Source organism: Conger conger, chromosome 4 (assembly GCF_963514075.1).
Source record: "Conger conger chromosome 4, fConCon1.1, whole genome shotgun sequence".
NCBI classification, from domain to species: domain Eukaryota; kingdom Metazoa; phylum Chordata; class Actinopteri; order Anguilliformes; family Congridae; genus Conger; species Conger conger.
The window spans coordinates 75,462,455-75,480,138 of NC_083763.1; the positions used below are offsets into that span (position 1 = coordinate 75,462,455).

General features: G+C 48.6%; 1 protein-coding gene across 2 annotated transcripts in view; it reads right to left on the reverse strand.

Moving 5' to 3' along the window:
- rsu1 (Ras suppressor protein 1) overlaps positions 1–17,266 on the reverse strand; it is a 21,596-nt gene extending 4,330 nt beyond the window's left edge. Inside the window, exons 1-8 of one of the 2 annotated variants that reach the window (XM_061239196.1) lie at positions 17,077–17,266; positions 16,558–16,674; positions 15,905–15,955; positions 10,906–11,026; positions 9,664–9,782; positions 8,840–8,922; positions 7,586–7,700; positions 6,202–6,334 (exon numbers count right to left, since the gene is read on the reverse strand). In XM_061239196.1, the coding sequence (XP_061095180.1) occupies positions 6,202–6,334; positions 7,586–7,700; positions 8,840–8,922; positions 9,664–9,782; positions 10,906–11,026; positions 15,905–15,955; positions 16,558–16,666 (731 nt within the window). In that variant the 5' untranslated portion in view covers positions 16,667–16,674; positions 17,077–17,266. Of the gene's footprint in view, positions 1–6,201; positions 6,335–7,585; positions 7,701–8,839; positions 8,923–9,663; positions 9,783–10,905; positions 11,027–15,904; positions 15,956–16,557; positions 16,675–16,987 lie in introns of both variants that reach the window. The other variant, XM_061239195.1, reaches the window with a different exon arrangement.
- Between the last annotated feature and the right edge of the window lie 418 nt (positions 17,267–17,684).

A 17,684-nucleotide genomic window follows, 5' to 3' on the forward strand; every position in this document is an offset into this window, starting at 1 on the left:
ATAAACAGCGCTGTGGTTCGAGCGCGCGATTCCTCTCTTGACCGCTTTAAGTCCAGAACTGTACTGCTAAAGCCGGCCACGGTCACATTATCCCGGGCCTGCGCTCAGTTCCCCCCGCCCCACATTCCCGACAAGAGCGTGATACGTACACGTGAACATTGATATTGCGACAGCAGTGTGTGCGTGCTTTAACCCGGGGGAACTTTCCACAGCTCGAGCTGAGACAGGCACCCCCTCACACAATCTGCATAATCAGAAGCGAATCGCAGGCTAATTATCGTTCCTGACTCTGTAAATGCCTAAAACAGGGTGTAAAAAATGTCTTATTTAAATGTGACAGAGCGGGGAGAGGTGGGAGGTGGGGGGTGGGGGTAGGGGGGTGGGGGTAGGGGCGGGGTGGGATCTGCTCAAGGTTCGGCACAGCAGCCAGAGTGTAGAGGGGTTGTACAAGATATAGTACCAACACTACACACTTAAAGCGTATGCGGCACTGGTGCGTTTTTCTGCCATCTAGTGGGGACACAAAGACACTGCAGTCACCTTGAGGGAGAGGCCAGGTTCGAGAGAGATGGAGGGCGGGAAAGAAAAGGGAACTGATGAATAGAGTGAGAGCACGAGAGAGAGACAGAGGGAGAGAGAGGGAGGGAGGCCAGGGAGAGGGGAAAAAAAGCGAGCGATTTGGTGATAAGAGGCTGAGAGAGGAAAGTGAGGGAAATGTAAGAACACCGAATGAGGAGAGAGTGAGAGTGAGGGATGGAGGGAGAGAGGGAGGGACGGTGAAAAGAGAGACAGAGAGAAGGAGGGAGGGACACAAGACACAGAGAGTCTTGTGATGTCTTTTAAGGATTGAATGAATGAGTGCAAGTTAGAGACAGAGAAAGAAAGAACGAGTGAAAGAGAGAAAGAAAGATTGAATGAGAGAGAGGTAGAGAGAGAGGTAGAGAAACCAAGAAATTAAGAAAGAGCGAGAGAGTGTGAGAGTGAGTGAGAGGTAGAGAGACATAGGAAGAGAGAGGTAGGGAGATACAGAGAGAGAGGTAGAGAGAGAGAGAGCCACAGGCAGCTCTGAGGGGGGATGTGGTCTCATGGAGAGATGGAGAGACAGAGGGGAGGAATGAATAAAAGATGGGAGCGGAGAGGAGAGCAGCTGAAGCGGGTTTAGGGCGTGTTCATGTGGAACGGCACAGCGGCCGTGGAACCCGTGTCATGTTAAAGATGGGGGGGGGGGGGGGGGGGGTACAATCACCAGACCCCCTCCCAATCGGAAGAAGCTCTTTAACCCCTTCCCTGTCGAGTTTTGGAGAACTAATTAATCCCCGTCTGGAATGCACTAATCCCCAAATCGGGATCCTCTTCCCGTACGCCGGGCTCATCTCCCACCTCCCGGTCACCTTGTTCCTCGCCCGACCCGCAAATCCATCGAGGTCGGCCATCTTTAAGGGAACTCCAATCTGTTAAATGTTCCTTCAAGGAGCTAGGAGCCAGGAACTATAATATCAGAGATGAAGCGACAGTTTTGCCCAAGGATCAAATTTCACACACGTACCCTGAAAGTACAGTAATGTTGTCTTGGGATACAAATTAGCATTCCATGCCAAAAAGGTACAAATGAATGACATACTGCTGGCTAGGGGTACAATTTTATGTACCCAGCGAAAAAGCATTTGTCCCTTTTTACTCACTTGTCAGACCTTCTGGGAGTGTAGAAGGCTCCCAAAGTTTTCTACAGCAGGGAAATGAACGCAAATCCTTTTGCGGAAATCTTTTTTTCTGGAAAGTTTAACGTATAAATGATCGACCCGCTGATGCTCCTCTCCCCGTCTGCCACGTCCGTGACTGACGAGGCATCGACCTGACGCTTGGGAGGGGCGAGGGCGTTCCATTCGCCTAATTCACGTCGTCTGGACTCCTCTGCCCTTCACCTCGACGGGCGGGGGAAAGGAGAATAAGCTGTCGGAGTAAACATGGAGTGGTGAAAGGAAACAAGAGACAGGGTCGTCTCTTGTTGACACTTCTGTGCTTCTCTAGAAGGGACCAGCTCAGTCCGTCACTGAGCCGGGAACCTTGGGTAACGGACTCCGGCCCTGTCAGGTGTGAAGCAGAGCGACATACAGCAAAGTGCAAAGTACATACCCATAACCAGGGATAAGGGCACTGAAAGACCCTAGAGGGGAGTACAGTGTCAAGCACTTAGAATACGGCAAAGATCGGGCCTCGAGCCTTGTAGATTAATCCGACACAAATCTAAACATACTGCACTCCATGTTACACTCATAATTTGGTAAAAAAAGAAAAAAATGAAATAAATAATTGGAACTCAGAAATGCGTTCAGTGCAGGGGAAAAGGTTGGGGAGGAAAAGTTTTGTAAAAGCCAGTTGATTGACATCTTGGAGGGTCCACAGGGACGATCTATAAGCCAATGAGGAGAGCCGACGCATTGGGCCGGAGGGCGGGTGATGGATAAGGAGCTTGCCGCAGACATAACAGCGATATCGGAGTCAGGACTCCCGCGGAAACCGCCACGGCCCGCTGTGATGTGTCATGCGCCGTCATTCTGACGTCCAATGATGGCCGAGACAGACGCCATCGACTAAACAGCGCAGAGACTTCCTCCATCCGTCAGCACGCAGCAGCTGCCAAACACCAGGGGCGGGGGCATTTCAATGTGCGTGTGAGTGTGTGTGTGTGTGTGTGTGTGAAAGTGTGTGTGTGTGTGAGAGAGTGTGTGTGTGTGTGTGTGTGAGAGTGTGTGTGTGTGTGTGTGTGTGTGTGTGAGAGAGAGTGTGTGTGTGAATGTGTGTGTGTGTGTGTGTGTGTGTGTGTGTGTGTGTGTGTGTGTGTGTGTGAGAGTGTGTGTGCGTGTGTGTGAGAGTGTGTGTGTGAATGTGTGTGTGAGTGTGTGAGTGTGTGTGTGTGAGAGTGTGTGTGCGAGTGTGTGCGAGTGTGTGTGTGTGTGTGTGAACGAGTGTATGCAAGTGTGTGCATGTGTGTGTGTGAGCATATGCAAGTGTGTGTACGAGCATATGCGAAAGAGTTTGTGTGTGTGTGTCCGTGTACAAGTGTACGCAAGTGTAAAAGTAAAAGTGTATGCAAGCGTGTGCGTTTGCATATACGACTGTGTGTGCGTCCATGCACATGTACGTACATGACACACACACCACACACACCAGTGCTCTTGGCCATGTTAAAAACAGCCCTTGCGGAGTGGATTTCCTCTGCCTCCTCTTCACACAGACAGTGCTAATGACAGCACGGAGCCGTGTGGCTCCAGACAGAGAAAATCCCTCTTTTATTCCGCCGGCCCAAGCCCTTTCCGTAGCGCACCGCTAACCTCTTACTGGAACTGATCCCTGAGCCACCCCCAGGGACAACACATCCGCTCCGCCCCAAAAGAGAGAATCTCTCACATTTTCAGCTTTTGAGTGTGTGTGTGTGTGTGTGTGTGTGTGTGTGTGTGTGTGTGTAGTCCCGTCTGTCCGATCTTTCGCCTTTGTCTTGAGAAAGTCACCTCGCGTTAATCTCGTTTCTGACACACCGCCTTCGGCTTGAGTAAATATTTCCAAACACAACAGTGATGTCACAATAGCCTCTCGCGCACCGGCTGATGCAATAGCACAGCAACCGGTGATGTCATAACATCAGCTCGTGCTCGGACAGATAGAACAGCAAAGTGGCCAATGACGTCACAATAGCTTCTCCAGCTCTGGCCGATGGAACAGCACAGCAACCAGTGATGTCACAATAGTTGCTTGTGCTCTGGCTGATGGAACAGCACAGCGGCCAATGATGTCACAGAAATGTCATAATTCAATGATTTGCCCACATGACCTGCACACACTCCGCGCCCTACACAGTCCCGATACACTCTCAACTCATAGCCACTCTGTACAGCCACACACTCCCTGCTGAGTGATGTTCACAGTGTAAGAATAAGAATGCCACCAGCACAGCTTCAGACAGTGCTGCATGGCGTTAGCCCTTACACACCAGCACTCAACAGGACTCTAGGACTCGGAACTGTGCTGTCCTCTCAGGTCTACTTTTGCACTTGTTCTTGCGATTGATTTGCACTTTGTTGCACGTCGCTCTGGATAAGAGCGTCTGCTAAATGCCACGTAATGTAAGGTAATGTAACAGGACACGCCACAATCACGACGCACTTCAGCCACGCAGAGCGAAAAATGCAGTGACAGGCGCTCATCACCGGCCCGTTCCCCCGTGTTAGACGAGGTGTCAATCACAGCTTAAATCGAGCCGACAGACAGAATCGCAGCGCATCCAATCTTGCCACGTTAACACGCCCCGGGTTCCCCATCAAAAACGCGAAATGTTCAAAATTAAATGTACGTCATGATCCAGTGGCCGTGAGTCTGAGGTCAGGCTACAACGGGACTGACACGGACGGGATTTCGTAGCTGGGGGGGGGTATGGACTTGGGAGCGTGGAATGGGAGCGTGTCTCTAAGGGTTCATCACTCTGAAAGGTCCATGAGAAACAAGATGGCTGACATTACATTAAGCCTTGACGGCGGGCGTCTCTGTGGCTTCGAGTGCAGTCATCGGAAAAACTTGGTGCCGCTTTTCAGCCTGACCTGCCCCCCCACACCACCCCGCCTCCACAAACTCTCCGCTCCCAAAATGCAGGACTCCTCATCTTTCAGAGAGTGGGTAGACAGACTGGGTCGTACTGTAAGGCAGTAGAGCATTTTCCACTCGAGCCCCTCTCCTGTGTAACTGTTTACCCCATTGAAAATCGTGGAGCAGACTCTCTCTCTCTACATTCAAGTAAGATCCTTTTGCTAAGAAACATGGCTTGGAGTTGGCATGGGGTCTCTGCTGGACTAAGTGGCCATTGCTGTCACTATATCATGGCATGGACCCTCGGTGCTGAGTGGATCTAGCTGTGGTCTGGTGTTGATTGCCTTCCGGTCGCCCTCATGTCTGTTAGTTGCGCTGTGGTAGTGTTATTCTGCTGGGGCTTTTCCGGGCACCTCTTTCCCCCATTTTCCTCAGTCCTGCCTTTCCAATCTACCACTGACCATCTTACAGCTCCGGCACCACAACCTGACCCCAGGACCAGAAGAACAACCTGATCCCAGGTCCAGAAGAACAACCTGACCCCAGGTCCAGCACCACAACCTGATCCCAGGTCCAGAAGAACAACCTGACCCCAGGTCCAGCACCACAACCTGACCCCAGGACCAGAAGAACAACCTGACCCCAGGTCCAGAAGAACAACCTGACCCCAGGTCCAGTACCACAACCTGACCCCAGGTCCAGAAGAACAACCTGACCCCAGGTCCAGCACCACAACCTGACCCCAGGACCAGAAGAACAACCTGATCCCAGGTCCAGCACCACAACCTGACCCCAGGACCAGAAGAACAACCTGACCCCAGGTCCAGCACCACAACCTGACCCCAGGTCCAGAAGAACAACCTGACCCCAGGTCCAGCACCACAACCTGACCCCAGGACCAGAAGAACAACCTGATCCCAGGTCCAGTACCACAACCTGACCCCAGGTCCAGAAGAACAACCTGACCCCAGGTCCAGAAGAACAACCTGACCCCAGGTCCAGCACCACAACCTGACCCCAGGTCCAGAAGAACAACCTGATCCCAGGTCCAGTACCACAACCTGACCCCAGGTCCAGAAGAACAACCAGACCGCAGGTCCAGCACCACAACCTGACCCCAGGTCCAGAAGAACAACCTGACCGCAGGTCCAGAAGAACAACCTGACCCCAGGTCCAGCTAGCCAGCCACTTCTGCCCTCCCCGTGGCAAGAACGGACCTTCCCGGATAATCACCTGCACATGTCATCTGCGTGATTACTATTTGCACAATTGTTTGTATAATTATTGATCTGGGCTCTTTGTAAAGCTGCTTTGTGACAATCCTGTATTGTAAAAAAAAAAAAGCGCTATAATTCTCTCAACCTCAGCTGATGTGTGGTGAGCATCCTGGCACAAAATGGCTGCCATTGCATCACTCCACATTCGTGGTTGTCGAGGTGAGTTTCCCCCCCATCACTGTGAGGTGCACTGTAAAGCGTAAAGTGTGTGGAGTTATATAAATACACAGAATTTATTATTATTCTTATTATTATTATTATTATCGCAGGGAGAAAACGTGTACGGTCACAGACGTTGTAAATGAACGAATGAATGAATAAATAAACGAGTTCCGCAGTCACTCACTACTTGTAGGTCTCTGAGCGCACGTATTCAAAGACGTGGGACACGCCCAACTGGAACTGGTCAGCGATGGGGGTCACCCAGGGGTTATTCTCCGCTTTGAACACCTGCTTGGGCCCTGTCAGGTCGAGGTTACCTGGGGTCAGAGGTCACGGGGCGGGGGGGGGGGGGGGGGGATAGAGAGAAAGAGAGAGAGAGAACATCCAGATTTTTGTGTGAACTCACATATGCAGTACAGAGGGCTGTGGTAACAACAACATATTAATAACAATAATGAGAGTGTGTTAATTACACCAAACGGGAACTAGCACAGGAAAGAACAACAACATCCACAATGACTCACTCCCATATCTTCCTGCAACCAGCACAGGCTTTTTACCTGAAAAAGCTCATTAGACCACCATTATGTAGTGCTAGGTGAATTAAACCACCATTATGTAGTGCGTGGTGAATGAAACCACCATTATGTAGTGCATGGTGAATTAGACCACCATTATGTAGTGCTAGGTGAATTAGACCACCATTATGTAGCGCTAGGTGAATTAAACAACCATTATGTAGTGCGAGGTGAATCTCACAAGGCAGAAATTAAATCAGAGGTTGATGGGGAGTGGGTGCAGGGGAGTAGAGTGTCAATGAAATGCACAACATCTTTCCCTGAGCGACAGAGCAGCTGTCAAAGCCTGATCCGCAGTCATCTCTTAATGAAAGGGAGGGGTAAACGAAGGAGACATCAGGGGACGCGCGCTGCTGTCGCTCGCTCGCACGCACGCACGCACGCACGCACGCACGCACGCACACAATCTAATGGCACACCGCGATCAGAATCCAGCCACGTACTCATTACGGGGTTTTTTTTTTTTTTTCAGGTGAACTTTGAAAGGATTTTTCAAAAGACACACCAGATGTGTGTTCAAGAACGTTCACCAACATATTCCAATTTTTTCTGTTCACCACGAACATTCGGTAACAGTTTAAAACCAATTGTATGTGAGCAACTTACTGACGTTGATGCGACATGTCAACAGTACTTGGATAGTGTATATTGTATAGTGGACAATCTATAATAAGCAGTGTACGGTATAGTATGTATTGTATAGTGGTCTATCTATAACATGCAGTGTACTGGATAGAATATATTGTATAGTGGTCTATCTCTAACATGCAGTGTACTGTATAGTGTGTATTGTGTAGTGGACTATCTATAAGATGCAGTGTCCTGTATAGTGTGTATTGTACAGTGGACTATCTATAACATGCAGTGTACTGTATAGTGGGCTATCTATAGCATGCAGTGTACTGTATAGTGTGTACTGTATAGTGTACTGTTTAGTGTGTACTACTTAGTGTGTATTGTATAGTGTGTATGTTGTACACTGGCTCTTACCCAGCTCCGGGGGCAGCACAGTCAGCCGGTTGCCCTGGATGTGCAGCTCTTTGAGCTGGGTCAGATCTCCAATCTCTTTGGGCAGAGAGATCAGATCATTGTCCCTCAGACTCAGCTAGAGAGAGGGAGAGAGAGGGGAGAGAGGGGAGAGAGAGATAAAGTTTGCGTGACTTTACACCAGAGGAGATGAAAGAGGGTTCAATTGCACCTTCATGGGGTAGAATGAAATACTGTGAAATGTAAGCAAAGAAGCAAGCAGAGAAACCTGTCTGTTCCAGAAACCAGACAGGAGTACACGAACACAAAAACAGACATACTAAAAAAAACTAATAATAATAAAATAAAATCTGGTTCCTACAGCCTTTTTGTGCTTTTGGTGAATGGTAAATGGTTGGAATTTATATAGTGCCTTTATCCAAAGCGGTTCTCAATCACCCATTCATACACACAGTCACACGCTGCCATGCAAGGCACCACCCAGCTCGTCAAGAGCATTTGGGGGTTAGGCGTCTTGCTCAGGGACACTTCGACACAGCCACAGGGGGATGGAACCGGCAACCCTCCGACTGCCAGACGACTGCTCTTACCCGCTTGAGCCACGTCGCTTTTCTCACGCAAAACATTACATTACATTACATTACTGGCATTTGGCAGAAGCTCTTATCCAGAGCGATATACAACAAAGTGCATACCCATAACCAGGGATAAGTTCGCTGAAAGACCCTAGAGGGAAGTACAATTTCACCTGCTACCTGTACAACAAAGATAAGGACCAGGGCCTTTTTTTTTTTTTTTTTTTTTTTTTTGAACAAAGAAACAAACAACAGAGCAAAAGTGACCACAGTTAACTATCCAAATACTGCTTACCTAGCCAACTCAAAATACCGATACACAAAGCAAGTCACAGAGACAACAATTAAGGTTCACAGGGAGGTAGGGAGGGATGGGGAGAGGTGCTGCTTGTTGTTGTTGTGTCTTCAGCTTGCGCTTCAGCTTGGAGAGATTCTACAGTTCAACAAAATCAACTTTGACTCTATTTGTCTCACTCGCAACCCATCGTCAGTGATAACACCTCGTTCTGAACAAAACTCAAATGTGACATCCTTTCTTCCCCAAACGGAGGCCTGAGAGACCTGAGGCCGCTTCGCAGCAGGCAAACAATGGGACCGAAAAAAAACAAACAAAAAAAACCGAAGGAAAACAGGAAAGCAAAGCGAGGATTGATTCGGCGGGGAATGCAGATAAATGACTCACGATCTGCAGCTTGCCCAGTTTGCCGATGTCAGGCGGGAGCATCTCGAAGTCGTTGTCGCTGAGATAGAGTGCGCGCAGAGTCGCTGCAAATTAACCAGGAGTGTGAGGGTGGGGGCACAGGCCACAGGCTGCAGCCTGATCAATACAGCAGCCACACCCCATTAATAACCACACAGAGAGGCAGCTAATGGGAGCGCACTCACACACTCACACACTCACACACTCACACACTCACACACTCACACACTCACACACTCACACACTCACACACTCACCATTAATAACCACACAGAGAGGCAGCTAATGGGAGCGTACTCACACACTCACACACTCACCATTAATAACCACACAGAGAGGCAGCTAATGGGAACTCACTCACTCACTCACTCACTCACTCACTCACTCACTCACTCACTCACTCACTCACTCACTCACTCACTCACTCACTCACTCACTCACTCACTCACTCACTCACTCACTCACTCACTCACTCACTCACTCACTCACTCACTCACTCACTCACTCACTCACTCACTCACTCACACCCCATTAATAACCATTACATTACGTGGCATTTAGCAGACGCTCTTATCCAGAGCGACGTACAACAAAGTGCAAATCAAACACAAGAACAAGTGCAAAAGTGGACCTGAGAGGAGAGTACAGTTCCGAGTCCTAGTGTAAACATACAGAAATTCAGAACCACACAGAGAGGCAGCTAATGGGAGCGCACACTCTCACACACACTCACTCTCACACACTAGGCTAGGGGAGGAGGTGTGGTTAAGGGAGGAATTAGGCTAGGGGAGGAGGTGTGGACTCACCCAGGTAGAAGAAGTTGCCGGGCAGAGACGACTCATTCAGGTTGTTGTAGGTCAGATCCAGAACCTCCAGGGCAGGGAGAGATCCAAACCCACGAGGGAGAGAACTCATTCTGTTCATCCTGCAGAGCGAAGAGAGGAAGGATTATGTCATTCCTGCATCTCCAGGGTTCAATACCTAACTAAATTGCTGCTGCTCATATTGTGTGTGTGTGTATGTTCATATGAGTGCGCTTGTGTCTGTGTCTGTATATGTGTGAGTGCACACGTGTGTGTGTGTGTGTGTGTGTGTGTGTGTCTACGTTGCTGCACTTGTGTCTGTATATCTGTGTGTGTGTTAGTGTGCCTGTGCTTCTGTCTCTGTCTGTATATGTGTGTGTGTATGCGCGCGTGTGTGTGTGTGTATGCGCGTGTGTATGCGCGTGTGTATGCGCGCGCGCGTGTGCGTGTGTGTGTGTGTGTGTGTGTGTATGCGTGTGTGTGTGTGTGTGTGCATGCAATTCTTATGACTTTCCATCATCGCTTGGCGGTGACAGGAATCTTGTATAAAGTCACGCAAACTTTATTTATCCCTCTCTTGCCCTCCCTCCCTCTCTCTTCCTACCTCTCTCTCTCTCTCTCTCTTTCTCTTTCTCTCTCTCCCTCTCCCTCTCTGTCCCTCTCTATCTCTCTCTCTCTCCCTCCCTCCCTCCCTCCCTCTCTCCGTCTGCCGTTTGGAAAAGGAGGCTCAAATTGATTTTGAGGTTTGTGTACAAAGCAATTACGCAGGAACAGGAGCGCTATGCCAAACGCAATCAGGGTCGGAGCGGAGGCCCGTGTGTGTCCCTGAATACCGCCAGCGAGCTTATTCTCCTCCCATTACACGCACCCCCCCAAATCAATACTACCGCTGCTACACACACGCTCCACAGCGCAAAACTCCCTAAGTCCACATGACATTGAGCCAACTCCTCTACCCCCATCTCTCCATCTCACACACAACTCCTCCACCCGTCTCTCCATCTCACACACAACCCCTCCACCCCCATCTCTCCATCTCACACACAACCCCTCCACCCCCATCTCTCCATCTCAAACACCACCCGTCTCAGCAAAAGTGTTCTCTGCTGAAAACGCGCAAGCTTCGTCATACGACATTGGAGTATAAATCAGGCTTAAGAGGTCAGTGGAGAACAGAATGGGGGAGGACACACAGAGGTTGAAGGGCTGGAGGGCCAGGGGCCTACCCCAGGCCCAGGGGCCTACCCCAGGTTCAGGTGCTTGAGTTTCTGCAGGCTGCTGATCTGTGTGGGCAGCTCCTCGATCTGGTTGTTGAACATATTCAGCACCTCCAGGTTCATCAGCTCGGCCACGTTGGGGGGGACAGCTGCCAGAGAGAGACAGAAGCCATTTTGACCGCCAGAAAAGAAGCCATTTTAACCCTGAGAAGAGAAGCCATTTTAACTCCATTCCCATTTCACATTCCACAAGCCAGAAGATGCCTAAAACACCATTAGCATACGGCGTAGATGAATTGTTTGCTAATACAGTTCCCTGTAAGTAAAAGTGGGGTCTGAGGTCATGCAGCACAGCCCTGGGGGGTTAATGTGAATTGCAGCACTTCCTTTAAAGGGAAGAGAGGATGGTGAAGGAAGAAGGGAAGAATAGATGAGGAGAGAGAGGCCAGAGAAGAGACAGGGTGTGTGTGTGTGTGTGTGTGTGTGTGTGTGTGAGAGAGAGAGAGAGAGAGTGAATGGGGTGTGTGTGTGTGTGTGTGAGAGAGAGAGTCTGTGTGCCCTGCGATGGATTGGTGGCCTGTCCAGGGCGTTCCTGCCTCTCTCCCAGTGCATGCTGGGACAGACACTGTCGTGTCCAGGGCACTCAGCTGGAGCAAACACCAGGCCCGGAGTTGGGACTCGGCGCGTGTAACCCGCTGTAGCTGCCAATCAAACTCCGAGGACGACCGGAGCCAGCGGCGCGTGTGCACACGGAGTAACAGGGAACGCCGCGCTACGCCGGGCAGCAGGAGGGATGGAATCTAACGAGAGGGAATGTTGTAATGCAGGGGTGTCAAACTCCAGTCCTGGAGGGCCGCAGGGTCTGCTGCTTTTCGGTGTTTCAGCACGGGAGATACATTTCAGTCAAGTCTTTCATTGGCTAAAGAGTCCATACGCCTTTCTTCTCAAGGCCAGAATTGGCCACTGATTGAAAGGAAACCACAAATACCAGCAGACACTGCGGCCCTCCAGGATTGGAGTTTGACACCCCTGTTGTAATGGGAGTCGGGGGCCTGAGGGTTTGACGACCCACTCCTTTTTAACATAGCATAGCATAGCATAGCATAGCATAGCATAACATTCAGCCCAGCAATGCACGCCTTTTCCTCCCAATATAGTGTACCGAATGCTTAGTTTACGTAAAAGCCAGACATCATTCTTCACTGGCCTTTGCTTAACACCCCACCCCGCTGCTCTGTCGTAGGCCATGTACTCCTCCATGGCTCGTGCTAACAGACGTCAACACTGAAGCCCACCAGCACACCGCCTGCAAATGCTCACAAGCGGCAGAGGTGTGAGCAGGATATTCCCAAAAACTGCTAAGGGAACAACCGTTCCTCCTTACAGAACTCATGGAGGAGTTGTGAATCAGCACAGTGCTGTTAGCTTACATTACATTATATTACATTATTGATTAGAGTAAGCAGGAGACAATCCTCCCCCTGGAGCAATGCAGGGTTAAGGGCCTTGTTCAAGGTGTGTCTCATTTTGGCTACACTGGGGATCGAACCAACGACCCTGTGGGTCCTGCACGCTAGCCAGCCAAACAGAACGATAAGTAGCCATTCAGTTTTCCGCTAAAAACGTCACACCGAAATCAACATTCGGCCGGACATGACTACGCAATGCTACTGCTGATAATTGATCAATAATTAGCCTACAGCGAACTCAATTAATCAGTGAATAATTTCCTCAATCGACCAGAGGGGTCACTAACGAGCGATGAGGGGAAAGGCACCGCCCGCCGACCAAAACCCTCCCTCCCTGGGCAACCCCACGGCCAATCACAGACCAGCTTCTAACAGCCCACAGCTCTAGAACAACACGCTAGAAAATTTGGGCACACAATGATTCAAGGCAAAAAAAATAAAATAAAATATTTTACCATATTTTGTCATGAGTGAAGCTCATAAACAGTCTTATGGTTTCATTGGATTAAAGGCGTATTGGAACCTATGAAATGAAAGTGTGAAAACTATTAGGTATGTAACCCCAGATCTGGTCAGTATTCATACCAGGTCTGATTCAGCCAGGCAAAACCACTCAGCAAAAAGCCTCTAGTCTTCCAGTCCGTCTGTAAGACAGCAGGATTAACCAGCGAGGAAGTCAAAAAGATGTGTAGCAGAAAAAGGCAGACCTGGCAACCCAGGGCTGAGGGGTGCAAGCGTGCTGGGAATGGAGATGAGAGAGAGAGAGAGAGAGAGAGAGAGAGAGAGAGAGAGAGAGAGAGAGAGAGAGAGAGAGAGAGAGAGAGAGAGAGAGAGAGAGAGAGAGAGAGAGAGAGAGAGAGAGAGAGAGAGAGAGAGAGAGAGAGAGAGAGAGAGAGAGAGAGAGAGAGAGCACAGCATTTTGGTGGGAAGTTCAGAATGAAAGTGGTAGACTGATGCTGTGCGTGTGTGCGTGCGTGCGTGTGGGGGGAAACCGGCCTAAAGTACCTCCCCACCACAGACCTGATCCAATTAAAACGGCGGAGATTAGGTCGCGGGCGGGGGAGAGCGGAGGTGCAGTGAAAATCTGATTCTGAGCCCGTGTCCGAGTCAGGCTCCACATCAACACACGCCCCTGATCCCAGATCAGTCTGGCTCCCGCAGCACACAGCCAGAGGCCAGCGTCTGGGGCCAACTGCCTGATCCCAGGTCAGCTGACGCACCTCAAAACACCCCCCAGCCTGCCCTGGCTCTAATAGGCTTCCTCAGAGGCAGGTGGGCTGATTGGGCAGTGGGGATGGAAATGGAAATGAGGCTCTCGGGGCAGTACAGTTGCCACCATTCCGGCTCAAACTAGAGGAACGCAACGGGCTGGAGCTGCCTACTGGAGGCCCTGGAGACCTGAACACGTGTGTGCTACGAGCAAGAGCCACATCAAACCTCTACAGACCAGGCGTAGCTTTTCAGGCTTCCGCCTTCATTTACGATGCGACCAGCACAAGCCGGAATGGCCATGCAGCTGCTGAACACTGGGACTGCTTGGAGGCCCACACCCAATACACTCACACGCAACCACCTGTAGGAAGAGCCAAAATGGCGGGAACCTCAGGTTAACGGTCTCACTGAAACCATCGTACGATCACAGGCGCCCTCATATATATGGCAGCGCACCTACTTGTCGCCGCTTTAGATCATAATCCCCATCAAGTCGCAAATGCACAGGAGTGAAATAGTACTTTAAACATAAACATAGACAATACTATTAATATGGATATTGGTAACGGCTCAAATCTGATTTGAAGCTCAAGAGGAAGGCGAACGGCGACACCTGGGGGTCTAAAAGCAACACTGCGGCAGATGCTACCGAGAAAGTGTGCGCACGCAAGAGAAAGTTCAAGACTCAGTATCCCATATTACGTTTGAGCACCTGATCTCAGATCAGTCACAGGGACAGCTGATCATCACACAAGGACTGCCCGCAATGGCATGACCGTTGTTGGCCCGAGAAACAGGCGATTAGACAATCGCCCCAGGAGCCGTGTGGGGTTGACCGCTAGATGTGCGCCATCATCATAAATGTTTAGTTAGTTATGACCGTCTCACCTGTAATATATGTAACATGTAACATTACATTATGTTTTTATCTTGCTTTATTTCTTTTCGTCCTCTTTCTATATGGCATACTCGATTGCATTTAAAATTTGAGCGTGATACCTCGATCTCGAAGTTAGCAACCCAGCCCCTAAGCCCTCCACTACTGTATTACATAGGGGAAACTGCAGCACAGCGGCGTGAAACGTGAGCCGTGCCCGACAGCCGTGTGAATGACAAGGACCCAGACAGACGTCATGGAGACATCAAGTCCCACAGCCCCCTTTCTCAGAAACACATCACGACTTTCTGTAGACATATCGGACACACAGTCTTAACGCCGGGCGTTCAATCTTCCCCCTACGCAGAAGCGCAAACATTCCTATCCGATGAATCTCCAGAAAATTCACTACGGAGCGTGACCTGGAGCGATCAAATTAAATTGATTTCATTTTTATATATAAAAAAAAAAAACACAAAAAAAAAAAAAACGGTTAAAGGCACTTCACAGAGTAGCAGAAAAAATAACTAAATCAAAGACATCCCCCCCACCAAATAGCAAGCACACGACAATGTACAATGCCATGGAGAAGATCATTCTGTACTGTTACCAACCCAAACATCCTGGATAGTACGAGTGCAGATGTTCAGCACAGATAAGACTATGGTAAAAGTCCTGTAAAATTAATCTAAATTGTGACATCATTATATCTTGGGCAGGGGGGCTATTCCGTTTCAAACCAAATAGATGTCTTTAATCCTCAATCTGTTTTCTTTTTTTTTCCCCACCACTCTGCAAAGGCCAATCGTATTTGTAGATATTTAACTTCTGAAGGGCGTAAAGTGTGTCTATAAACTGAGCTGCAATGTTCACCCACGGCTTCCGATAACGCAAAGGGCTAAACTACACGTTACAGTGTCTCCCTCTAGTGTTCAAAAGAAGCACCGTCATCCTCCATCAGGCCAGGGTACACAACATGACAGGGGAAACGTCTGCCAGTTCACCCGTGTATGGGGCTATTAGCTACAGTGGAGGTAGAAACTGCGGGGTTTTTAAAAAAAATAGTTTACCTAACAGCTAAATGGTAGCTAAGCAGCTGGTACATTTTAGTGATAGGTACAAAAGGTGAGCACGCTCTCGTAATTATGTTATATCATGTTGTTATATCATGTTACAATAATACACAAGTGCATTTCTACACGTTGGCAATTGCCGTTTGCAGTGCCAATGTTTCACGTCAGAGTCGTAAACACGGCAGGTTCACTACGCAATCGCAAGCTCAAACAAATTCCACCATTCACAACCAGCACACGAGGATAATGTACCTTCCCCAATTATAACAACGAGGACAACGTCGCATAAAACTGACAGACAGGGACTTGCAGAATGAGAATCTGGTCACGTGGTTATTCTGGACAGAGTCGCCAACTGTCAGACCAAATAAAAGAACAAAAATACGCCGAACTTACTCGTCAGCTTGTTGTGGCTCAGGACTAACTGGGTGATGTTGCACAGGGTGACTGAAAGAAAGAAAAGTTAAGATGTGAGATGTTCCAATAATTAAGTCCCAGGATAAATATCCCAGACTAAACGGGCTACAAACAGTGAGCAGTCAACAGGCGTTTTATTCCAGAGACAAGATGCAAAGCTAACAGCAGGTCAGTTGTGCATTCATTCATGTAGCAGACGGTCTTATCCAGAGCGACGTATCCATGGTACATCTAACATCTAGAAGGGTGCTAGGCCCTGAAATCGATTACATTACATTACATTATTGGCATTTGGCAGACGCTCTTATCCAGAGCGACGTACAACAAAGTATTTAAGTTAGCGAAGTCACAGACACAACTGTAGAGACAAGTGCAAAAACAAGAAGTGGGGAGAAAAAAAAAAAAAAAACATGGCAAGTCTATAGCAGCATAAAGCCATGCCGTTCTCTTCAGACAGATGGATCGGGTAGCAACCATAATACAGTGCCGTTATGCATTCTATTCCCAGAGGTATTTTAGTCAAATACGATGGTAGGGGTTAGTTGTACAAGACGCGACGTTCGCCTGATAGCACTAGGCATTAGCGATGAAACAAATATAGAACGATAAAATATGATATGACAATTACTTACAAAGCCCCGGGACATCTGTCATGTTAGATATGCCTCTGTCACACATGTCAACTTCGGGCAAGTTCTTCTCCCGACTCTCCTCCACGATCTTTTTCAATGACTTGGACATTTTCTACACTGAAAAGCATAAAACGGTAGACAATCAACTCAGACTAAGCGACATAATAATAATAACACTTTGGCTACTTTGCAATTTAGCTAAAAAAAGATCGAAGAACGTTTAGTTTGCTCGTGAATAAGAAAGCGCCGGCCAGTCTGTTAGCAAGACAGTTGTAAACAGTGAATTACGAGATGCTGGGCAGTCAGGAAGTTAGCTAGCTATCTGGCTAACGCTGCTAGCTAACCAGCTTTTTTTTTTTTGCAAACTAAAGCAAGCTCACATGATGGTTGAGCAACTGACAAACAATTCAATTTCGATTCGGAGCCGTACCAACTTTGTCGAACCAATGCGCTAAATTGTTTTGCACAAGAATAACGAGTTCCCACACCAAAAACTGCCTTTAAAAAAATCGCACACACCCTGATCAGCCGGAAATAGGTGGGTATGTTCCTTAAATTCTCAGCATTCCATAAAAGGACACTTCCTTCAGCGACATGCAACTCGGGAATGTGGTCGGATGGTTCTCCCGCGGTATCCAATCAAATTAAGGCATTCCTCTGTGTCGTTCTGACCAATGAGGATAGTTGATTTAGGCCGATTGGCCGAGGTTCGTTTGAGGATGGGAGGAAGTCGCAACTGAAATACGTTCCGCAGTGAAACAGCGCCCGAAGCTAGATTGTATTGGCTATGTAGCCGACAGGGTTGGAAAAAGAAAACTAGGAACAAAGAATTGATAACGCTGTGCCAACTGAGTGAGGCAAATATAATATTACTGCGAGACATGTTTCAATCTGTAATGTTTCATCGTGTCAATTGATGGGAAAGCGGTTAAAGCACATTATGCAAATGTTGCTAACAAGTTCTGAACTGTCTTTGAAATGTAACTTTTATTTTAAGGGAGAACTTTAAAAAGGAATAAATTATTTGAAAGAATATCACTACGGACCATAGGCCTACACATTGGACACAGACGTGTGCGTAAATGCGACAAGCTGCAAGTGTATACCCAATGTTAACCGTGAGCACA